Genomic DNA, 26,391 nt, shown 5'->3' on the forward strand with positions numbered 1-26,391 from the left:
GCTTCAGGGTTGATGTGGGGTCTTTTGGTTATCTTCAGCTTTTAGCAAACTCATTTTATAAAAAGTAAATCAGCAGTTTTATTCATTCTGCTTTCTATGCTATTAATCCCTAATACAGGGACATAGTGCTGATGCATTGGTCTAGCCTGTGAATGCTCCAAATCCATTCAGACCACAATAGCAGCACATTTCATTGTATTACCTGGACTCTTCCTGCATATTCACGTAATAAAAAGCTGAACATAGAAATGGCTGCTTCGTTTGTGAAAAACCTTTAATAAAGTGAAAATAGTTGTACTTCATACAATTGAAAACAATGCTTCACTATCTTATATAAAATTATAAATTATAACCACTGTGGAAAGTAGCTTACATTTAAACTAGAGCATATATTGAAGTGCTTAGCTTTTCAGACTCTAAATTATGGTCAATGCAAAACAAACGCCTGTCAGAAATGAAATAAGTACATTCAAATTAACGTAATTTAAAATAAAATTTTAATACAAACTAAATATATAAACTATTTCAGCTCTTAACGTGTAAGACACTGCCTTAATATACTTTAACATTTTATCAAGTATTGCACAATTTAGATACAAAAGTTACAATTACATATCAATTTTATAGCAAAAATCTTAAATTTGTAACAGAAAATACAACTCTGAAAATACAGATATCCCCAAATATTAGTTTTACAATGAGGAATAGTCTGATTTCTTTTTTTTTTTCTTTTTAAACATTTCACAAAAAAAAAAGATTACTTTATTTTAGGAAAAAAACTACATAAAGTAATCACGGACCAAGGTAAAAATATTGAAATGTGTATATATATATATTTTTCTCATCTCCCAAACGCAAGTATTTCCCAATTTAGAAAAAAAACTTCAAAGCTTATAAAAAAAATGTGGATTCTAAATACTGTAAGATCATATTCTTTAAAATGTAGTGAACACAACAGCTTTGCACTTCGTTCCAAAAACAAAAATAATTGCATGTGCTTATGCAACCAACTTTGAATGTATACAGGCTACAAGCTGAGGAAATAAATCTCAAGGAATAAAAAACCCTTGGGTTCATGCATTCAGCTTGTACAATACTTTGGATACGTAAGCAAATATAGCTTCTGGCTAGTTTGCCATAACTGGCTGGAATTGCTGGTTTGAATACTGCATGTTACTCAGGCTGTAAGTTAAACCATCAACTAAGGATTTCTCGTTGAGACCCCCATATGCTGCAAACATATCAAAGGCATTACTATATTGTAGAGAACCAAGGTTAAGAGGGTTGTCACCAGGGCAGCTTAAACTGGTTCTTGCTTGATCTTGTAGACTTGGAAAAATAAACTCTTTTGCATTTGGGGAAAGAGCAGAGGTCTTCTGCTGAAGGTTAGTGAGACCGAGTCCATATAAAGAGTGCATGGAGGAAGACATGGCACTCTGTTTTATCAAGTTATTGACATTCAAGCCAAACTGTGTAGGAGAGGATCTAGCAATTTTATTACGACCATTGTTCTTCATTTTCGTAGATCCAAACTTTGTAGCAGCAAACGTGGCTGTAGTGAAGGTTATAGGCTGGTTGGATCTGGGCATAAATGTTGGACTTACAGTAGAGTCGTCTCCAAAAGGAGGTGATGGAGAGCTTGATACAGAGGATGACTGGTCAGTTATTGGCATGAATGCCTGAGCCTCAGGGTTAAAGCTATTTTTTATCTCCTTATCCAATTCTGATCCATTTTCATTGTTGTCATCAACATAAAGTACTTTTACTTGTCCTTTCTCACCAATTTGATAAGAAACTTCTGAAGGATCTATCCATACATTGAGGTCCTGAGGAAGGTTTCTGCGTATGTCCTCAATGTCCAAGCCACTCTCATTGGCAGCTTGTTCAATTACAGGTTCCACCTTCTCTCCTACATGTATACATCTATATCCTGATCCTTTATAGGGCCTGTCAGGATACCAATGTCCTTCATACTTTTTCTTTAAGAGCCTTTCCAACTCTTCTCCAAAAATGTTTACACGTCGTCTGGGCAGCTTATTGTATAGATATGAAATAATAAAATTTAGTGCTACTTGGATCTCAAGCTGCATAACTGCAACAGCAAAGTTATCAACTTGTCTTGAACAATCCAAACAAAGGCAATATCAAGTAAAGTAAAGGGAATGCAATGTCATTCAAAGTGCTGTCACTTTTGTACCTGTAAAAGAAAGGAAGGGGTTATAAAGGTTGCTACTATATATAAACATCAGCTTTCACAACATAACACTACAGAAACAATTCTGAAATTTAAAGAAACATTCTAGTACAACAATAAAATGTTCTATTTCATTAGAATACCTAAACATATTTAACTGCAACACAAACATATAGCCAAAGCTGCACTTATGGATAGGTTTGCCCCGTCAGCCATGTTTTCCTGAACACTTGAGTTATACATGCTGCAGGGTGTGCAGGTAGGAACATGAATTTCAACCCTGGACAGTACACAAATAGTGACACTGAACAGCACTATTCCTGTTCCTCTCTGTACACCCTGAAGAATGTATAACTCTTAAGTGTCCAGGAAAACGTTGAGGTGGCAACCCTACTCCTGGAACAGGGAGAGACTGAAGAATACATATATATACCTGCTTATTTGTTCACCAGCTGTATCCTTTATCTGGAGTGGCACAAAAGCATAGTTTGTGTATATAACCACTTTGCATGGGATAACAAAATAAACAGTGTTCTTGATTGTCCATGTAAAGCAGGCTTGCAGCAGAAATGTAAAAACATACAATAAAACTAGTGAGGTTGCAGAAATCTAAGGGGAGGGGGAAATTTCATAGGGCAATGTCAAATATATGGATCTCACACCTGGAAGAGATTTGCTGAGAACCAAAGTGCAGACAGTATTCTGTTATGGCAAGACCCATGGTCAGAAAGCACCTGGGTTTTTTTAAGGCAATATTAAATTAAACTATGCTTAAAAGGGATATGATTTTTTTTCTTTAATGCTTCAGATAAATGTAATCAACTTTATAATTTACTCCTATTATCAATTTTCATTGTTATCTTGGTATCCTTATTTCAAAAGGCAGGAATGTAAGCTTAGGAGCCAGCCAATTTTTGGTTCAGCACCAGGGTAATGCTTGCTGATTGGTGGTTATATTTAGCCACCAATCACAAAGTGCTACCCAGGTGCTGAAAAAAAAAAAATGGGCCAGCTCCAACCTTACATTCCTGCTTTTCAAATAAAGATACCAAGAGAACAGAGAAAATTTGATAACTGGAGTAAATTAGAAAGTTGCTAATAATTGGTGTTCTATCTGAATCATGACAAAGAATTTTGGTTTCACATCCATTTAAAACCTCTCTCTTAAAGGTGAAACATGTAGAAATTTTGATGCAGGTTTATAACAGATGCCTTTGCTTAAATGTATTTTACTTCAAGTCATATTATAAATTTAACTTGTAAAAAGAAATACATGAATTGAAGCCAGATGATATGGTTATAATCTGGGTAAGGGGATCAATACATAGTATTCCTTATTTATATCTACCTGGCTTTAATAATCTGCTAAACATTTAATGTGGGGCAAATATATATAATTTTAAACATACTAATACTTCTATCAAACCCCCTACAATAGTTAAAACATAAAATAGTTATTAGAATGAAACAATTACTAATCCAACTTGAGTATTTCCTTTCCTACCAAACCCATATGCTGATGAGCTACCTCCCCCTATGAAATACAATCTAGTTGCCTGTATAAGTCGACCTTTAAACATTTGCAAGATCAGCAAGGGTGGAGTAAAAAATAAGATCAAGGGAGAACCAAATATGTCATAAAACATATCAGACATGACATCTCATGTAATGTACACGTATGGACTGGATTTTAACATACAAAATATCTTCTACATCACAGAAAATTATAACCAAAATCTGTCACTTTTTCCATGAAACCTAAAGCCCTGTCAGTCTAACTCCTTACATAATATTAACCCCTCACTGCCAGAGGCTATTAACCCGTTGTGGTCAGAAAAAATAATATATATATATATATTTATTGCTATATATAGATAGATATCCCTTAATGCAAACACGTAATCAAACCTGTGAAGGAAACAGATGATTTTGTACCTAGGCCCCATATGGCACCTGCTAGATACAGGATATTTATAGAATTAAAAGATTATTGTTTTAAGGCCGAGGTAACTGTTTAAAATCACAAAGCCACAGATTAATCGCCATTAGACCTAAACCGTGACCGAAGCCAGATGACATTTTTAGCACATAGACGTCGTCGGTAGGTGTAAATTTCCTCCACGTAACCAGTCAAGACAAACATTCCGTCCTCACCTTCTGCGGCACGAACATGGAACCGTGCAGTTATTAAAATGCACCGGTCACGGAATGAGTGACGCCACACAGCTGTTACCGAAAATTTCACTCCGTCCCAAACGTCATAGAATACTTCTTAGTGCGGACGCCTGTCAGATCCGAGGTATTTATACTGAGCCTCCGCCATTCCGCGAGCAAGAAGGCAGGACCTATGGCTCTCAAACACCAATCAGAGCTTACGAGAAGAACCTAGTTAAATTTTGATTGGTAACTGTACTTGCCAGTCAGCGTTGATGTCACGGACTGCGCACTATGATTGGTTGCTGCTACCTCTAATGGCTGCCCTTGTAGTTACGATATGGGTCGGTCACTGACAGGTCATTGGGTTTAGAACCTGTCACTTAATGTGGAAATGGTGGCTCTATTTATACCAGTGTTGTGAACTGCAGTGGGCTGGCCCTGTGCATATTGACGTCTGGACATTTTAGGAACTACTAGTGGTGTGACTAATTTAGTCTGGGACTGTTAATATTATTTGCCCTAGTGTTCCTTATTATAATCTCACAGAAAGTATTCAAAATAAATTGAGGCACCTCAGTATAAAATATGGGACAAGAATGTTACAAGGTTGTCATACCAAAACTGTGTACAGTAAAAGAAACAACTACAGAAATAAAGTTAAAAAAAAATACTGATTCTAACAAAATTATACTTCTTAAGCAAAAAACATCACAAGTGTAGCATTATTAAAGGAATATTAAACTGAAACATTTCATGCATATGATAATGTAGCACATAAGCAGGTTAACATTTGCATGAAAAGTTAAAAACTGTTTAGATTCAAAGAAGATGCAGGTTTGGGCATAATTTAGATTTGTAATTGGCTGTTAAGGGCAACTCATGCAGTTCTGGGGGTTGACAGTGAACCTTTTACACAAGTGTATTCTAGACAGGAACAAACATCCACTAAAAAAAATAAAAACTAATAGATATTAAAATAACCTCTTTTAGATACAACAAAGAAAAAATTAAGAAATAGAAAGGTCAAAACTGAAAGTATTTTTGCAGTATGCTCCTATTAGCACAAATTGTTCTAGTAAAATTGCTAATAGACTTATGGAAATGTTTTGACCAGAAGCTACAAAGTGTTGCACCTTTGCATGCACAGTTTTTAGGAGGCAATAGAGCAGAAAATAAAAGGAATAACACAAATACGAGAATTTTATTTTTGCATTAGTGTCCCTTTAAATATTTCTCTTTTGCAAGTAGCGTTTAGCAAAAGAAAATGGAAAATAAAAATAGTAACACTGAGAGTAAACCTCTACCTTTTTGTAAATGCACTATATAGTGAGGCATTTTATATGACCACGGCTTTTAAATTGGAAAATGGTGCTTCAGAAATAAAACTTTAGTAATTTTCTTCACATTACATCTATATAAATTTAAAAAAAAGTGTATATATTTATATATATATATATATATATATATACACACACAAACATATATATATTTATATATATAGGAATAGTGCCCATTTACTTTGCCAATTAGAGGAGGTACAATGGCAGTCTAACTTTCAATGGCTTACCATCGATGTAACAGCCCTGTACTCGAGCATACCCCACCAAAAAGGCTTAGAAGCCTTGGGCAATATGTTAAGACGGTATACCCATTTTTCTGATAACTTTATAGAATTTCACAGCCAAATTATTGCTTACCCATAACTACTTTGTCTCTGGGGGGGATTTCTATTTGCAGAACTGCGGCACAGCCATGGGGGCTAAGTTTGCCCTGGCTTATGCTAATCTATACATGGGCTGGCTAGAACTTAATAGCATTTATGCCGATGATTTCCCCCTCAGAGACAATATAGTAGTTTATGACACTTTATAGATGACCTGATGGTCATCTGTGACCCTACAAACCACAGAGAAGCCCATAGCTTGGTTGATCTATTGAATGTCAATTCCCTTAACCTTAGTTTTACATACAATGTTCACCCTAGATCAATTGCTTACTTGGACTTACAACTGACAATTGATGCTAATAACAACATTGTGTCCTCTGTCTACAGGAAGGCTTTAGACTGTAATACAATATTAAGGGCAGATTCATGCCATGTAAGACATATCATAAGAGGTATACCAAAGGGCCAGTACATAAGGGCCCAGAGGAATTGCTCTAACCTTCAACAATATAAGGATTAAGCTGAACAAATTACTATTCGACTTGTAGAAAGAGGATACAATAAGGCTACTCTGATTAAAACAGCTAATGAGGTCAGTAAAATAGATAGACACACATTATTCACTAGCTCTAACAGAAGCAACAGACATACTAATGCTAAACAGAATATAACAACTAAAGACATAATCTTCTCTACTCAATACAGTTGACAGTATGAAGACATCTGCAAAATAATATATAAATATTTACCTATTTTACAAAGTGACCACAAACTTAAAGACATAACAAGACAGCAAATAAAGTGTGTGGCCAAAAAAGCCCCCACAGTAGGAGACAAAGTTAGAAAACACTTTACTTTGAAACCCCAACATAATACTAACTGGTTAACTCCACATATAGGCTTTTTCAAATGTGGGTGCATATGTAACAGTTGTAACTATACCCAAAAGAGTTACCAGTTCACATCCTCAACTACGGGAAAAACTTTTCCCATCAGACAAAGAATAGATTGTACCAGCCAATTTGTGGTGTATTTAATCACATGCCAACAGTGCCTCCTACAATATGTAGGCCTTACCACATGCCCTCTCAAGGATCGCATTAGACAACACCTTCTATCATTAGTAGAGGATGTTCCAAAAACACCGGTGGCCAAACACTTTCGTTCTCATGGCACACACATAAAACACCTCTTCTCATTTGTAGGTATTGAGTATATTAGTAAAGACATCAGAGGAGGTGACAGAATTAGTAAGCTTCAAAGGAAAGAAGCCTTTTGGATCTTTACTTTACAGACTAAGTTTCCAAAAGGCATCAATAAGAGACAAGATTTAGATTTATTTATAGACTAGTCCAGATTTCCTGCATATATTTTCCTATTTTGTATATAAGGCCTGTATGATACTCTCACCATCACAGGCCTATTAGTGCCTTAAGGTATAGTTTAGTTTAAGCAATATTGCTATTGTTGCAGAATTGCCCCTTATGTGCCTTACTAACTGGCCCATTTAGGATTAGGTTACAAGTGGCTGTCTACTAGTATTTACTACATACACGCCTAATCAGAATTGTTCCCATTATCACTTATTTTCTATCCTTATACCCTTTGTCACCATCTAGGAATCCATTTATTATACAATAGGAACCAGCATAGATTTTTCTAAACAGTTCAGATAGTATTTACTTCACCATATTTTGGGTTGGAACTAATATTAGAATAAATTAGACCCTACATTTTTAACACCATTGCATGATTCAATTGTCATTTTCAGTAGAATACAACATACAGAACTTGAAAATATCTAGACAGTACTAAGGTTCTTGCACTGCAAACAAGCACATTCTTCATTTTTAAATTTACAAAATTTTGTATGAGTAAATAAACACAGTGAAACAACAAACTGGAAAAACCCAAGCTGGCTGCTTTTTAGTCATTTTTAGTTTTTTCCCCTTTTCTACATAAACCTCCCAACATGACAGTAAGAGCACATCAAGCCAATTTCACAAACAAACAGTATAAAGATTTTGGAGTTTTTTATGGGCATGTGCACTTACAAATAGCACAGAGAAAGTAAGATATTTATGTAGTTTAATTCTGACCTGGGGCATACAGCAACAATGTAGAAATTAAAGGGACATCAAAATATAAAAAAATAAAACTATCTACAAAATCTACAATGAATGAGATCAGGTTCCAGATCAAGAATGACAGACCAAAGGGAATCTGTCTTTACATTACAGTTTGTTTAGCAGGTTCCAGTCCAAATAGTTAGAAATAGTTAGAAGCAGAACTGAACCCTTGAACTTATCAGATTTACCAGAAGTCTCTGTTTTTAAGAACCGGTCTCCAGGGCTAGGGTTCTGAGCTGAGGTCTGATATGGGTAAGTGGTTTACCAAGCAGCTGCAGGTCTAGGGATCTGACCTCAGGTCTTGTGGAAATGTGAATTACAGAATAGTTGCAGCTAAGGTCTGATGTAGGTACAGTATGTGGATTTTAAAAGGAGCTAGGAGTCTGCTGTGCCAGGGGTCTGAGTTGAAGTCTTATGTGGACATGGAGCAGAAAAGTCTCTTTCGTGCCACATCAGCAAAAGCCAAACCCATTTGCTGCTAGTACAGTGTTGTTCTAAAGTTCAATATGTTTATTTTTATTCCCAGGGTCATCTCTTTCTGAAAGTTCACAGGTGTGTATACACACACAAACACACACACACACACACACACACACACACAATAGCACACTCATATATGTATGTATGTATATATATATATATATATATATATAAAATATATATATATATATATATATATATATATATATATATTATACATACACACACACAATAACACTCACTCACACACAGTAACACACACTCACTCACAATAACACACACAGTAACACACTTACACAGAGTAACACACATTCACAATAACACATACACTATCACAATAACACACACAGTAACACACTTACACACAGTAACACACATTCACAATAACACATACACTATCACAATAACACACACACAACAACACACACTCACTCTATATATATATATATATATATATATTATACATACACACACAATAACACTCACGCACACACAGTAACACACACTCACACACAATAACACACACTCACAATAACACACACAGTAACACACTTACACACAGTAACACACATTCACAATAACACATACACTATCACAATAACACACACACAACAACACACACTCACTCTCTATATATATATATATATATTATACATACACACACAATAACACTCACGCACACACAGTAACACACACTCACACACAATAACACACACTCACAATAACACACACAGTAACACACTTACACACAGAAACACACATTCACAATAACACATACACTATCACAATAACACACACACAACAACACACACTCACTCTATATATATATATTATACATACACACACAATAACACTCACGCACACGCAGTAACACACACTCACACACAATAACACACACTCACAATAACACACACAGTAACACACTTACACACAGAAACACACATTCACAATAACACATACACTATCACAATAACACACACACAATAACACACACAGTAACACACACTCACACACAATAACACATACACTATCACAATAACACACACAGTAACACACTTACACACAGAAACACACATTCACAATAACACATACACTATCACAATAACACACACAGTAACACACTTACACACAGTAACACACTTACACACAGTAACACACTTACACACAGTTCTGTTTCCGGCGAGCCTTCATACGGAGCTTGATAAATATGCCCCTTAGGCCCTACTGTAGGCCATTTTCAGTGAGAAACCCAGACGTTTTTTTTTTCAGGAGACCCAACAGATTAAGACTGTACCATAATTTTATGTATACATCATGATGTGTTAAAAACCTGTATCAAAAGTGTTAAAAAAATGCATTTTTTTAAATTAAAATATTAATAATGAAGGTTATAAACAATAGTGTGTTTTTTACCCTGAACTCTATAGTAAAAAGAAGGGGTTTCCCTCTTGTAAAAAAGGACCATTCGGTATAATTATATAATAACTTTGATCTGCACATAGCAGCTTCCTTAAAGGACCAGTCAACACAGTAGATTTGCATAATCAACAAATGCGAGATAACAAGACAATGCAATAGCACTTAGTCTGAACTTCAAATGAGTAGTAGATTTTTTTCTGACAATTTTAAAAGTTATGTCTTTTTCCACTCCCCCTGTACCATGTGACAGCCATCAGCCAATCACAAATGCATACACGTACCATGTGACAGCCATCAGCCATTCACAAATGCATACACACTTATTCTTGCACATGCTCAGTAGGAGCTGTTGACTCAAAAAGTTTAAATATAAAAAGACTGTGCACATTTAGTTAATGGAAGTAAATTGGAAAGTTGTTTAAAATGGCATGCTCTATCTGAATAATGAAAGTTTAATTTTGATTGAGTGTCCCTTTAAGCCTCTATGCAAATAAATGGACATTTATGTACACCAGGTGATCACTATTGCCACAGTCATCACCTGATTATAAAGGCTTATATAAGGACTTTTTATTTTTAAGCAGGGGTTAAGGGTTTTAAAACAAGAGGTCATGGAGGTCTCTAGGCCTTTTTGATTTCCTGTTATATGGGGAGGTGTGTATATATATATATATATATATATATATATATATATATATATATATATATATATATGTAGGAATAAGTAAAATGTGTCTCCTCAGAGACCTGAGTTGACACAAGTGATACTCTGAAGTGGGCGCTGGTCAAAAGAGGTTATAGGAGATAATGGCGGCTATATAGGACAAATACTGGGAGGGTTGTAAAGCCCTAGACAGTAAGAGTAAATATATATTCAAAAGGTGGATACAGCGCCTATATGTCCAGTATACTGTAGGGGTATGTGAGGGGTAAATGTTATAACAAAAAGAAGAAAAGTAAAAAGTACAATAATGTAAGAAGTACAATAATAAAAGAAAGTAAATATAAAAATAAAAAAATATAAAAAAATATTATAATAAAAAATATATTGATAAAAAATAATAAATAATAAATGAAAGTCCAGCTAAAAATAGCATATAAAATATATGAACTTAAAAATAGTGTTCATAAAAGTCCTGGAGATGATATAATTCGTAATAAGTCTCCAGATGTAGTAGTTGTATAGTTTATAGTTGGTATATAATACCCTTACCAGATATTACCTCAATCGAAATGAGGTAAGTATGCCGCACTGGGGGTATATATAGATGCTTGGATTTCCTCCTTGTATCCTGCTGTGGTGCCTCTTATGATGTTCGTTAACCTCTTGGAGTATGCAGGGATATGTTTCTGAAGGTGAGTTGATCCCTTGCACTTCCTATGGGTTAGTGGTTGGCCTCTTGGAGTGCTCTTTCTGTTCTGGTATTGACTTTCTCCAGCATAGAGATACCCAGGGAGACACAAAGAAAATATATAGTGTAATACTGTTTATTTTCTAAATGAGCATAAAAATACACTTTATATTGCACTCACATTTGACATCCTCAGACAATATGAGGTATGTATATAGCTACAGGAGGAACAAAATAGGATAATATAAAAGACAACTAATAGAACGTAGATTAAAATGTGTTTACACAGAAGTTAATTCCCTGACGCGTTTCAAAGGTTTGAATCCTTCTTCTTCAGAGGGTCTTTTATATTATCCTATTTTGTTCCTCCTGTAGCTAGTTTCACTAGCGCCGCTCTGTGTGCATTTTACTCTGTACTATTTACCTTGGAATACACCACAGCTGCATGCAACTTCTTTAAGAAGCTTGCATTTAAGACTGGGGATTACGCATCCCGCTTTAACCTGTGGAAGGATTCTTCTTAACTATATGTGCTATATACATACCTCATATTGTCTGAGGATGTCAAATGTGAGTGCAATATAAAGTGTATTTTTATGCTCATTTAGAAAATAAACAGTATTACACTATATATTTTCTTTGTGTCTCCCTGGGTATCTCTATGCTGGAGAAAGTCAATACCAGAACAGAAAGAGCACTCCAAGAGGCCAACCACTAACCCATAGGAAGTGCAAGGGATCAACTCACCTTCAGAAACATATCCCTGCATACTCCAAGAGGTTAACGAACATCATAAGAGGCACCACAGCAGGATACAAGGAGGAAATCCAAGCATCTATATATACCCCCAGTGCGGCATACTTACCTCATTTCGATTGAGGTAATATCTGGTAAGGGTATTATATACCAACTATAAACTATACAACTACTACATCTGGAGACTTATTACGAATTATATCATCTCCAGGACTTTTATGAACACTATTTCTAAGTTCATATATTTTATATGCTATTTTTAGCTGGACTTTCATTTATTATTTATTATTTTTTATCAATATATTTTTTATTATAATATTTTTTTATATTTTTTTATTTTTATATTTACTTTCTTTTATTATTGTACTTCTTACATTATTGTACTTTTTACTTTTCTTCTTTTTGTTATAACATTTACCCCTCACATACCCCTACAGTATACTGGACATATAGGCGCTGTATCCACCTTTTGAATATATATATATATATATATATATATATATATATATATATATATATATATATAAAATATATAATATAAATATACATTTATAATACACTTGTTAAAAATACTGTTTGTTTTTATTTATTTCTTTTAAAAAGGGTGCTTAAACTTTAACCCCCAAGACACACAAATGTTGATACTTTTGGGGTTTGAATACAAACCTCTTCTTGCAGCTCCCTTTAACCATCCTGGCACCATTGTGTTTCCTGCGTTTGGTGATGTCATTACCATCCCCAGATTCCCGTTGCAATGCCAAATACCCAGAGCCCTAGACTTCCAAGGATGAAGGGTAAGTTTAGGGGGGAGGCGAGATGAGCAACCACATGTCATGTCACATGGCATGACAACCACATGTCATCATTTGTGCTCAAAGTGTTGAGGAAACTGTAGTCTTAGATACATTATATGGCCAAAAGAATGAGGACAACTGACCATCACACCTATATGAGCTTGCTGAATATCCCATTCCAAAACTATTGGCATTAATATGGAATCCCCCCCCCCACACACACACACTTATAGCTACAACTCTTCTGAGAAGGCTTTCCACTCAAGGTACTTCACACCAAACTCGTCAAACCATGTTGTCACTTTGTGCTCAGGGGCACAGTCATTCTGGAACAGAAAAGGGCCTTCTCTAAACTGTTGCCAGAAAGTTGGAAGCACTCAGTAGTCTAAAATGACTTTGTATCCTGTAGCATTAATAAGTGGACCCTACACTGGAACTAAGGGGCCTAGTACAAACCCTGAAAAACAGCCCAGATCATTATCCTACCTTCACCAAACTTTACAGTAGGCACTATACATTTTGGTAGGTAGAGTTCTCCTGGCATCCAGCACTCCTAGATTCTTCAATCAAACTGTCAGATAGTGAAGCTTGATTCATCACCCAAGAGAACACATTTCCACAGCTCCAGAGTCCAGTGGCGGTGGGCTTTAGACCTCTCCGCCAAAACTTGACATTGTGCTTTTGGATATGAGGCTTGTGTACATCTGCTCGGCCATAGAAACCCATTTCACAAAGCTCCCAATGTACAGTTCTTTTGCTGATGTTGCTTTTAGAGGTAGTTTGTAACTCTGTAGTGATGCAATAGATGATAGGTTCTCCGCCAGTGGTTTTCACAGTGGGCCTCCCCTTTTGTGCAAAACTTTCAAGATAAAGCCCCCCCCACAACAGATTTTATAAAAACACACACGTACAAGCAACCAAACACATACAAACACAAGCACACAGAAACAAGCACACACACGCAAGCACAAACACACACGCACAAGCAAACACACATACAAGCGCACACAAGCAAGCACGCTCACACACAAGAATGCACAAGCAAGCACACATACACTCAAGCACACACACAAGGACACACACATGTATGCATGCACACACAAACACAAAGCACACAATTTCATACATACACACAAACATATCATACCCACAAATGAGAACCCACATCCCTACATATGGCAAATAAATTAAATATTTTAAGGCACAATGTGGATTTGGCTGCAGCTGGAATACTATATATAAGGGGAATAAAAGAGGACAGCAGGGAATCTAAAATAGGAGCCAGACCTAAGCTCAGGATATGCTACAATATATTTTGGCACCTAATGGAACTGTGACAGGTGTGCAGCTTCTCTATGTGCTACTCCACTATGTGAGATAAAATGGCTGCCAATATTACCGGGACTCCTACCTGAGGAACAGTTTCATCAAAGTGCTGCTTTTAAGTGAACTCTCCTTACACTTTCGCCCTGGCTTTTAGAGGAAGGATAGGGCAGTTGTGGAAGGACTAGTTTGTAGCAAGGAATAGCAATTTAAAATAAATAAACAATGGTACAGTTGTACTTACAACAATCCACCGGTAACACACTGAGACTCACTAAGCCAGCAGCATTGTCCTTAGCACGGCCCTGCGCTTCTGCTCACGAGGCACACCATCACCAAAACAAGTTGCACAGAAAAAACAAAAATACTTCTGCTACCGCTCATGTTTTCCTTTACCACCTGGGGAGGCGTGCCCCAAAGTTTGTAAAAAGCTGCTCTACGCTCTTCAGCACTTGGCAGCCTGGCTCTGTGAACTTGTGTCATCTACCATTTTATGGCTGAGTTGTTGTTGCTACTTGAAGCATCCACTTCACAATAATATCACTTACAGTTGACCGGGGCAGATTATTTTATTATATCTTTTCATATGACAAAACTTAAGAATTGACACTTTGAGTTTGCTACAATGTAAAGTAGTGAGTGTACAGCCTGTATAACAGTGTAAATTTGCTGTCCCCTCAAAATAACTCAACACACAACCATTAATGTCTAAACCGTTGGCAACAAAAGTGAGTACACCCCTAAGTGGAAATGTCCAAATTGGGCCCAATAAGCCATTTTCCCTCTCCGGTGTCATGTGACTCGTTAGTGTTAAAAGGTCTCAGGTGTAAATTTGGTGTTATCACTCTCACACTCTCTCATACTGGTCACTGGATCTGAAAAAAAAAGAATTGTTACTCTACATAAAGACATAAAGATGGCCTAGGCTATAAGAAGATTGCCAAGACTCTGAAATTGAGCTGCAGCACGGTGGGCAAGACCATAGAGCGGTTTCACAGGACAGGTTCCACTCAGAACAGGCTCGCCATGGTCGACCAAAGAAGTTGAGTGCACATGCTCAGCGTCATATCCAGACTGCATTGCTGCAGAAGTTGAAGGGGTGGAGGGTCAGCCTGTCAGTGCTCAGGCCATACTCCGCACACTGCATCAAATTGGTCTGCATGGCTGTCGTCCCAGAAGGAAGTCTCTTCTAAAGATGATGCACAAGAAACCCTGCAAACAATTTGCTAAAGACAAGCAGACTAAGGACATAGATTACTGGAACCATGTCCTGTGGTCCGATGAGACCAAGATAAACTTATTTGGTTCAGATGGTGTCAAGCGTGTGTGGCAGCCATCAAGGGTATCTTGCCTACAGTCAAGCATGGTGGTGGGAGTGTCATGGTCTGGGCCTGCATAAGTACTGCCGGCACTAGGGAGCTACAGTTCATTGAGGGAACCATGAATGCAAAAAGTTTAGAGGAAATTTAAAGGATTTATGGCATTGAAGCCAAGTGCTGAATTAGACACTATTGTATTCAAAATATATTAAATAAAAATTAACACTTTATTGAACATATAAGCTCAAACGAACAAATGATCTAAATTGGATCAAATAAAGAAATGGTTATCACCTTCCAATTCTAGATAATCATGATCCAACTAATGTTTAAAAACAATAATCTAAAAATAGGGCTGTGTGACCGGCATTAGGTCCCAAAATACTATAAGAAGGGAGTGAAAAACAGGAAGAGAAAGAAATGTGTGGTATGGGATACAGATGATCACACTCTGCAAACAGACTATGCGCTCAAAGGTGTCCTCCTGCCTGCATAATGCTGGGATTGATTGATTCACACATAGCATTCATCATATCAATCAGCTTCTCTTAATAACTCCGAGAGCGTTGCTATGTTCTCTTGTTACACTCTAACAGCTTGCCAATTAAATGTTAGATACATATAGGCACACTTTATCGACGTATGTTACTGAGTAACAAACATACAGACATTCACTCTGTTGATTTCAATTGCCCTCAATTGGGGTTTGCCTACTTAATCACTATGTATCACAACTTAAAGTTACAAAGGTATGTTAACTAAATAGCGTAATTCGTGAGCAGTACTCTAAACATTCTGAATCAAACTCTGTCTGAATATCAAATCTCCACAGAGTGAGTACTTGTATCAAAGTTAAACACCTCACACAAAGTGTATTAAACGCTATATTAGGACTCTAATGTAACTACAAAGCAAGCTGTTAGAGTGTAACAAGAGAACATAGCAACGCTCTCGGAGTTATTAAGAGAAGCTGATTGATATGATGAATACTATGTGTGAATGTTGTATCAATATACAGGGATATTAGCAAGAAATCGGCTGACTGGGTTCAATCCCAGCAGTACGCAGGCAGGAGGACGCCTTTGAGCGCATAGTCTGTTTGCAGCGTGTGATCATCTGTATCCCATACCACACATTTCTTTCTCTTCCTGTTTTTCACTCCCTTCTTATAGTATTTTGGGTCACACAGCCCTATTTTTAGATTATTGTTTTTAAACATTAGTTGGATCATATCTTGCATCATTATCTAGAATTGGAAGGTGATACCCATTTCTTTATTTGATCCAATTTAGATAATTTGTTCGTTTGAGTATATATGCTCAATAAAGTGTTAATTTTTATTTAATATATTTGGAACCATGAACGCCAACATGTACTGTGACATACTGAAGCAGAGCATGATCCCCTCCTTTCAGAGACTGGGCCGCAGGACAGTATTTCAACATGATAACGACCCCAAACACACCTCCAAGATGACCACTGCCTTGCTAAAGAAGCTGAGGGTAAAGGTGATAGACTGGCCAAGCATGTCTCAAGACCTAAACCCTATTGAGCTTCTGTGGGGCATCCTCAAAAGGAAGGTGGGGGAGAGCAAGGTGGATGTCCATGATGTCGTCATGGAGGAGTGGAAGAGGACTCCAGTGGCAACCTGTGAAGCTCTGGTGAACTCCATGCCTAAGAGGGTTAAGGCAGTGCTGGAAAATAATGGTGGCCACACAAAATATTGACACTTTGGGCCCAATTTGGACATTTCCACTAAGGGGTGTACTCACTTTTGTTGTCAACGGTTTAGACATTAATGGCTGCGTGTTGAGTTATTTTGAGGGGACAGCAAATTTACACTGTTATACAGACTGTACACTCACTACTTTACATTGTAGCAAAGTGTCATTTCTTCAGTGCTGTCACATGAAAATATATAATAAAATATTTACAAAAATGTGAGGGGTGTACTCACTTTTGTGGGATACTGTATATATATATATATACACACACATATACACAACCTGGTTCTTAGTGATTTGAATCTATATTCATACCAGTTTTCAATAATAGGTTATCACAAGATTATAAGAGAATAAACTAATAGTGTTTGCTGAACCTAACATGCTGAATAGTCAATGCATTTAAACTTGAGGGCATATTGTAGAACAGTGATAATTAACAAACAAAACAAAGATCCTCTAAGCAGCTAGTGAATTTCTTGGGGAATATAAATAAATAAATGTGTGTCTGTCTTGCTTTTTACAACAACATAGATACATCTCTGTATTACATTACAGATACTGACACCAGTGTGAGCAAAAGCAACTGTGTACTGTATATGTTGCTAACATTGCTTATTTGAAGTTTGTGAATACTGTATATAAGTAAATATTTGTTTTTGATAAGCAGTATTTGTAAGGTTTGCTCACTGGCTGTGCAGGTGAAAAAAAAATTCCATTGCAGCCTCTCAAATGCAAAGGTTTGACACTGGATTTTTTTGTGTGAATAATGACTTTATTAATGTAATAAATAAATAAATAAATTAATGGATTGTTTTTTTTTATTTCTTTTAATAGCTGCATTATTAAATACAGAAGGTACATTATCATATGCGTAGCATTTTCAAGGTTATACATGTTTGTAGCATATGTTATTGCTGTTCATCTACATACCTCCAAATACCACTGTCCTTTCTTCTTTATTATGTTCCAGTTTCGATTTAAAGGGATACTAAACCCAAATTGTTTATTTCATGATTCAGATAGAGCATGCAATTTTAAGCAACTTTCTAATTTACTCCTATTATCAATTTTTCTTCATTCTCTTGCTATTTTTATTTAAAAGCGATAATGTAAAGCTTAGGAGCTGGTCCAATTTAGGTTCAGAACCCTAGATAGCGCTTGCTTATTGGTGGTTACATTTAGAACATTTAGGTACTTGGTTAGGAGTCTGAAAATCAGCAAAATGTCATTAAAAAATAAGCAAAACTATACATTGTTACAAAAACACTCCCAGATAAATGGATCATCTACAAAACATTTATGTAAAGAAACATGTAGGGCGAGATTACATTTCAAGCGCAATTTAACAGATGGCAGTTGACAGGTAGATATTGCGCATGCGTTAGGTGTTTGCTAAAACTTCCAGGGAGTTGCGGTGATCATATACTCAGTGCAAGGCTTGCTGCGCCTGCCTATGTGTGGCGAGGTGAAAATGGAGTAAAATTTCTCAATTTTTTCAGCGTAAGTCCTTGCGCTGAATATGTCATACCGACTTGTGACGCCAGTTCTTTGTTAGTTTATTGGAGTAAAAACAGCGGCCAATGGGTAAAATATATGTGCTGCATTTCTATGCGGCACCGTATATGTGATCGCTACATCCGTCTAAAAATATCCGACGCCGGCTATGTAATCTCGCCCCTAGAGTATAATGTCCCTTTAATTTTGACTTTCCTATCTCTTTAATTTTACTCTATATAATTAAATGTTTTAGTGGAAATTACATTTTAAGTTTAAAGGGGCATAAACCCCCAAACGTGTCTTTCATGATTCAGATCCAAAATACAATTTTTAAACAACTTTACAATTTATTTCTATTATCAAATGTTATTTGTCTTCTTATTATCCGTTATTGAAAAGCAGGACTGTAAGTTTAGAGGAGTGCTCGAGTCTGCAGCACTCTATAGCAGCATTTTTTAAACAATGTTATACACTAGCAAAAGCACTAGATGGCAGCACTATTTCCTGTCATGTAGTACTAATGTTATACATCAGCAAGAGCACTAGAGGGCAGCACTATTTCCTGTCATGTAGTACTAATGTTATACATTAGCAAAAGCACTAGATGGCAGCACTATTTCCTGTCATGTAGTACTAATGTTATACATTAGCAAAAGCACTAGATGGCAGCACTATTTCCTGTCATGTAGTACTAATGTTATACACTAGCAAGAGCACTAGAGGGCAGCACTGTCTCCTGTCATGTAGTACTAATGTTATACATTAGCAAGAGCACTAGATGGCAGCACTATTTCCTGTCATGTAGTACTAATGTTATACATCAGCAAGAGCACTAGATGCAGCACTATTTCCTGTCATGTAGTACTAATGTTATACATCAGCAAGATCACTAGATGGCAGCACTATTTCCTGTCATGTAGTACTAATGTTATACATCAGCAAGAGCACTAGATGCAGCACTATTTCCTGTCATGTAGTACTAATGTTATACATTAGCAAGAGCACTAGATGGCAGCACTATTTCCTGTCATGTAGTACTAATGTTATACATCAGCAAGAGCACTAGATGGCAGCACTATTTCCTGTCATGTAGTACTAATGTTATCCATTTGCAAGAGCACTAGATGGCAGCACTATTTCCTGTCATGTAGTACTAATGTTATACATCAGCAAGAGCACTAGATGGCAGCACTATTTCCTGTCATGTAGTACTGTTATACATTTGCAAGAGCACTAGATGGCAGCACTATTTCCTGTCATGTAGTACTAATGTTATACATTTGCAAGAGCACTAGATGGCAGCACTATTTCCTGCCATGTAGTACTAATGTTATACATCAGCAAGAGCACTAGATGGCAGCACTATTTCCTGTCATGTAGTACTAATGTTATACATTAACAAGAGCACTAGGTGGCAGCACTATTTCCTGTCATGTAGTACTAATGTTATACATTAGCTAGAGCACTAGATGGCAGCACTATTTCCTGTCATGTAGTACTAATGTTATACATTAACAAGAGCACTAGGTGGCAGCACTATTTCCTGTCATGTAGTACTAATGTTATACATTAGCTAGAGCACTAGATGACAGCACTGTTTTCTGTCATGTAGTACTAATGTTATACATTAACAAGAGCACTAGGTGGCAGCACTATTTCCTGTCATGTAGTACTAATGTTATACATTAGCAAGAGCACTAGATGGCAGCACTGTTTCCTGTCATGTAGTACTAATGTTATACATTAGCAAGAGCACTAGATGGCAGCACTATTTCCTGTCATGTAGTGCTTCAGACATGGGCACGCTACCTATCTAGATATCTCTTTAACAAAGAATAACATGAGAACAAAACACATTTAATAATGGAAGTAAATTGGAAATTCCTTTAAAATTGTTTTGAGTCATGAAATTTAGTTTTTTTTGGTGGGGGTTTCATGTCCCTTTAATATCATTTTTAGTAATGATATCACAACATTTACTTTTTATTTACAAATCACATGATTATAACTGACATTTCTTTGAAAACTGTTTGTTTAAAACATTTGCCGTACAATTATTAAATCTATTTTTTTTTAATGTTTTATTTTTTATTGTTTTTAAATCAATAAAGACTTTAAGGAAACACATGTATGCTTAATATCATATCATCAAAAAAAGGAAACATTTTTAAACAAAATTCCAAAAACAAAACAACAAGAACTGTCTTTAAACCTTCTTTAAGAAATAAAAGTATCTTTATTGAGCTCTAAAGTGTATTCTCTTAAATCCCCTTGGGACTCATGAACTATCCTAAGTGTAACAACCACCTGTTGGATATACTAAAGGTTCGATTTATCAAGCTGCGGGGGACAGGGGCACACATACGTGCCCCTGTCCACCGCAGCTCGCCTCTGGCAGGCTGAATTCCCCTGACGGAATTCAGCATTGCACAAGAGCGCTATTTTGCGCTCACGTGCAATCCCTCCCCCTGCCCGCGCACAGCCAATGACCGCTGCTTGTGGTAACCTGCAGTCGTAGCCTTCGATAAATCGTCCCCTAAATCTGCAACTATGTACATAACACTATCCTAGCTAGAAATAACCAAAAATTGATCCAGTGCCCATCCCCGTGGGGAGGAGAGAAGAAAAAAAAATGGGGCATACAAAGAAGGGATCGGGAATCCATCCCAGACCCCCCGTACTTCTCCCCAAAAATTGAGGTAGTTAAACCTATAAAACTTTCCCCCTTAGCATTGCATTTTGAACATACGATCTGTAAGCAAAATGGTATAGATATAGCCTTTGTAGGTTCAGAGGCAGAGTCTTAATAAAACCCCCACACTTCCAGAAAAAAGTTCTTAATATCTAGTTCAGTATTTAATGTATAATCCCATTGCTCTATCATAAATTTTGCTTTCACAATATTTAATAATTGGCTTAGATTTCCACAATGAAAAAATTATATTCCTTTCACCCAGGATTATGAAATTAATAAATCTAACATTTTTCCATTGACCCTCCATTAGGAAGATAAAAGATAATATCCTCTTTCCGTAGAACGATTTGCTGTTTTACTCCAAAAATCCCTTACTTTCGGACAGAACCAGCCAAGGGGAAATTACATCTATGACATGCGGGATTTATATTTCTTCCCCATCGAGCTAAGCTACTGGGGGGAATATAAACTCTATTTATAAGTTTTAAATGTGACTCCCGCAAGGCAATAAGCAGTGTTGCCTTCCACGCTCTATTAATACTTTTTTTGATTGTCATATTATCAATTCTTCTGCAATCCTCTATCCATTTATGATCAAGCTTATCAATCATTATTCTAGTTCCTTCTTTTTCCATTAATAATCCATATATATATATATATATATATATATATATATATATATAATAAAAACCTACTTAAAACAATTTTAGACCCTTAACTATTAGGTCACACATGGAGCTAATATTTTGAAAATAAAGCTTAAAGGGACAGTCAACACCAGAATCTTTGTTATTTTAAAAGATAGATAATCCCTTAATTACCCATTCCCCAGTTTTGCATAACCAACAAAGTTATAGTAATACACATTTTACCTCTGTAATTTCTCTGTATCTAAGCCTCTGCAGACTGCCCCCTTATTTCAGTTCTTTTGACAAACCTGCATTTTTAGCCAATCAGTGCTCACTCCTAGGAGCTTCACGTGCCTGAGCTCAATAATATCTATATGAAACACATGAACTAACGCCCTCTAGTGGTGAAAAACTATCAAAATGCATTTAGATTAGAGGCGGCCTTCAAGGTCTAAGAAATTAGCATGTGAACCTCCTAGGTTTAGCTTTCAATTAAGAATATCAAGAGAACAAAGCAAAATTGGTGATAAAAGTAAATTGGAAAGTTGTTTAAAATGACATGCCCTATATGAATCATGAAAGTTTTTTTTGGACTTGACTGTCCCTTTAAAAGTCTCATCATAGTGTCTAATTTGTAAATATGCAAAACAAATCTCAACTAGGGATGTCATATCCTTGTCTAAGTAACTCAAATAATTAAAAAAAGCCTCTGTGATCGATTACTTGTATTACTGATTCTAATCCCCCTCTCTTTCAATTCATAAAAAAACTAGGCAGCTGTAGCTAAGTTATTTTATCTTCTGGTGCCAAAAGGAGCATAAAATTAGAATGTATTTGTGCAGCAGATACTATCAGTGCTATATATAATAGAGTTATTGTTTTTTTTGTCAAAAATAAAATGTGCATGGGTGCATTTCAATTTAAAATATAATTATTTTTGCAATATACTTTCATTAGCAAAAATGCTTCTAGTAAAAGCTATTACTATTTTTCAGCGGCATACACACATATGGTAGTGGTGTGTAAGAAACTGCTGACTCTCTAAGAAGGTGTAGTGTTTGATTACTGGTGTGCAGGCCCTCTCAGCATATGTGCGTATTCTGCTGAAAATCAATAATAACTTTTACTAGAAGCGTTTTTGCTATTGGAAGTATATTGCAAAAATGCTTCTATTTAAAATTGAAACACATTCATGCATTATTCAGTTTTGACCTTTCTATCCCTTTAAAGCTTATAATATACTACTTTAGTAATAATACCAGTGTTTTTCTAAGGAATTAAATAAGGAACAATTTCATATCTATACACAGTCATAAAAATAGCAGCCTTGCACATAGGTAGTCCTATATATAAATGCAACAGGAACTGAAAGTTCCAGAATACCTTGAGTGTAAGCCAATGACATTACTAATGGCTCAGTAATTCAGTTTCCTTCACTGCGCTCCAAGAACACTACCCTAACTGTACTTATTTTCAGCTCTTTATTTAAAACCAAATACAACTATTGTGACTATTTCTAGAGTCCTCCCAGACTGGTGCCTCAGACATTGAGGCCAGTGAATCAGGAGAATTAGTGTAATTGTTTTTGTATGTTAAAGGGACATTAAAGGAATTTTTTAAAAATAAAATTAATTGTCAAATCTTTTTATTAAAAAAAAAAAAAACACTGTCATTTTGGTAGCACATTTGCATTGTTTTGCAGTCAAGGGATAAACCCATTGGAAGGCCTCTTAATTATAACTTATATAATCACACCCACTGTAACCAGTCAGGAACAGATATAAATGAGCACATGTAAAACAGTCACTATGTAGAATGTTGCAGGTTTAAGGATCTAAAATCTGAAAGAAGTGTTCCAGCCTATCTGGGGGCAATGGATAAACCATCATTTTCATAGTTAAAGGAACATGGGATTCAAAGAGTCAAAGGGTTAAAGTCATCTACAGAGTAGCAATGCACTACTGGGAGGCAATCTGAAGATTTCTGGTGAGCCAATGACAAGATACATTTGTATGTAGCCACCAATCACCAGCTAGTTCCCAGTAGTGCATTACTGCAGCTGAGGATATGCACATATGCTTTTCAATAAAGTATACCAAGGGCACAAAGTAAATTAGATTATAAAAGGGAGTTTATAAATGTCTTAAATTTGCATGCTCTAACTGAATAACTAAGTTACAGGAAACCTAAGCAAAATAATTAATGAAAATAAAGTGCAAATTAAAGGGACATGAATCCCAAAATGTTTCTTTTATGATTAAGGTAGAACATACAATTTTAAACAACTTTCCAGTTTACTTCTATTATCAAATTTCTTTCATTCTCGTGATATCATTTGTTGAATGAGCAGCATGGCACTACTGGCTTCTAACTGAACACACGGTTGAGCCCAATATATATATATATGCAGCCACCAATCAGCAGCTAGAACCTAGGTTCTATGCTACTCCTGAGCTTTCCTAGATAAACCTTTCAGCAAAGGATAACAAGAGAAGGAAGCAAATTAAATAAAAGAAGTAAATTGGAAAGTTGTTTAAAATTATATGCTCTGTCTTAATCATGAAAGAAAAAATTTGGGTTTCATATTCCTTTAAGGGGTAGATTTAACAAGGGCCGAATGGCCCTTGCCGCCTTGTTTCCGCGTGAGGCATCAGGCATTTCTAGGCAGTGGGTTTCTCTCAATATACAGAGAACCCGCTACTAGTTTACTATTAAAGGAGAGTAAACTCATAGCATATATCAACAATTAACATTGAAAAGAAATGTTTTAAAAACAATTTAAATTTTGCACAGTTCAAGGATACACCTATTGAAAAGCGTGGTGGAACCTGGGCCCCTGGTCTTTAAGCTGCAGTCAGTTGCATATCCACTTTTTAATACAGGCTTTATTCACAGCTACACAACTACAATACCGTTTCATTATAACAGGAAAGTTACACAAACAAAATAGCAGTAGTATTGTACATAGAGCTCTGGTACCTGATAGAACACTAAGAAGAATAAATTTGCTCTTCCTGCATAGCGATTTCTACGCACAAACACAGCTATTTCTTCATGGATGGCCCCCCTCAAGCTCTATGCCGACTTCTGACTTCTCTATCCCTGTTAACAGCATCACCATTTCCCAATCGCCTCAAGTCCGCTGCCTCAAAGTTACACTAGACTCAAATATATCCTTCGTCCGCCATATCCAATCGCTTTCTACATCCTGCCGCAACCATCTACGCAATATTTCCAAGATTCAACCTTTTCTGAGCACTAATACCACAAAGCTAATAATCCACTCCCTTTTTATTTCCCGACTTGACTACTGCAATAACCTAGTTATTGGCCTTCTTCTTTCCCGCCTCTCCCCCCTTCAATCCATTCTAAATGCCTCTGCCAGGTTTATCCACCTTTCCCGTCGCTCTGTATCTGCTGCACCTCTCTGTGAGTCCCTTCATTGGCTCCCCATTCACAGCAGAATTAAATTCAAACTTCTTACCCCTACATACAAAGCCCTCACCAACACCGCTCCCCTCTACCTATCCTCTCTAATACACAAGTATACTCCAGCCTGCCCACTAAGATCCAACAATGACCTGCTCCTTGCATCTGCAACCATAACCTCTTCTCATGATAGACTGCAGGACTTCTGTCGTGCAGCACCTACCCTCTGGAACACTCTCCCTCGTGCTGTCAGGCTTTTCCCTAATCTTTCTTCCTTTAAATACTCCCTGAAGACTTTTTTGTTCAGGGAAGCCTACCACCCAACTCAATAATAAATTAATTTCACTTACCTAACAACATTTCCCTCATCTAGCTCTGCATTAACATCTTTCTCAATCTTGCAGTCCTCACCTCCTGTTTCTCAACCTCCTACCCTTCTAGATTGCTGGGAGCTTTAAATAGAGAGTGTGAAAAAACAATTGGTGCCATTTTGGCGCCAAAATCGGAAAGACTTCCCTTTCCTGTTTGCCCCATTGCATCTCTGGGATGCTTCCTGTGGTTTCTATCCTATTCCCATCCAACCTGTATTGGTTGTGAATTAGATATCCATTATAACCTCTATTCTATGTGTCGATCTAGAAATGGCCTTATTGTTCCTAAGAGTTATTTAGCAATCGTTCCAGTACTCTTCTACGGTGGCTCTTTACTTCCTGTGTAAACATCCGGTGTCCTCCGATTTGAGCGCTTCTGACTATATAAGGATAAGGTTGATTTAAAGTAAGCATTCATTCCCTAATAATAATATCAACACAAAAAGGATAGTTA

The 26,391-nt window shown here is 36.5% G+C and overlaps 1 protein-coding gene across 1 annotated transcript; it reads right to left on the minus strand.

The window, feature by feature from the left end:
- Nucleotides 1-256: 256 nt before the first annotated feature.
- TOB1 (transducer of ERBB2, 1) lies at nt 257-4,503 on the minus strand. Its single transcript, XM_053708453.1, has 2 exons — nt 4,349-4,503; nt 257-2,197 (listed from the first exon to the last, which is right to left on the minus strand). Exon 2 carries the CDS (start codon nt 2,088-2,090, stop codon nt 1,128-1,130), a length of 963 nt encoding a protein of 320 aa, XP_053564428.1. The 5' UTR covers nt 2,091-2,197; nt 4,349-4,503; the 3' UTR covers nt 257-1,127.
- Between the last annotated feature and the right edge of the window lie 21,888 nt (nt 4,504-26,391).

Source organism: Bombina bombina, chromosome 1 (assembly GCF_027579735.1).
Source record: "Bombina bombina isolate aBomBom1 chromosome 1, aBomBom1.pri, whole genome shotgun sequence".
Taxonomy (NCBI): Eukaryota; Metazoa; Chordata; class Amphibia; order Anura; family Bombinatoridae; genus Bombina; species Bombina bombina.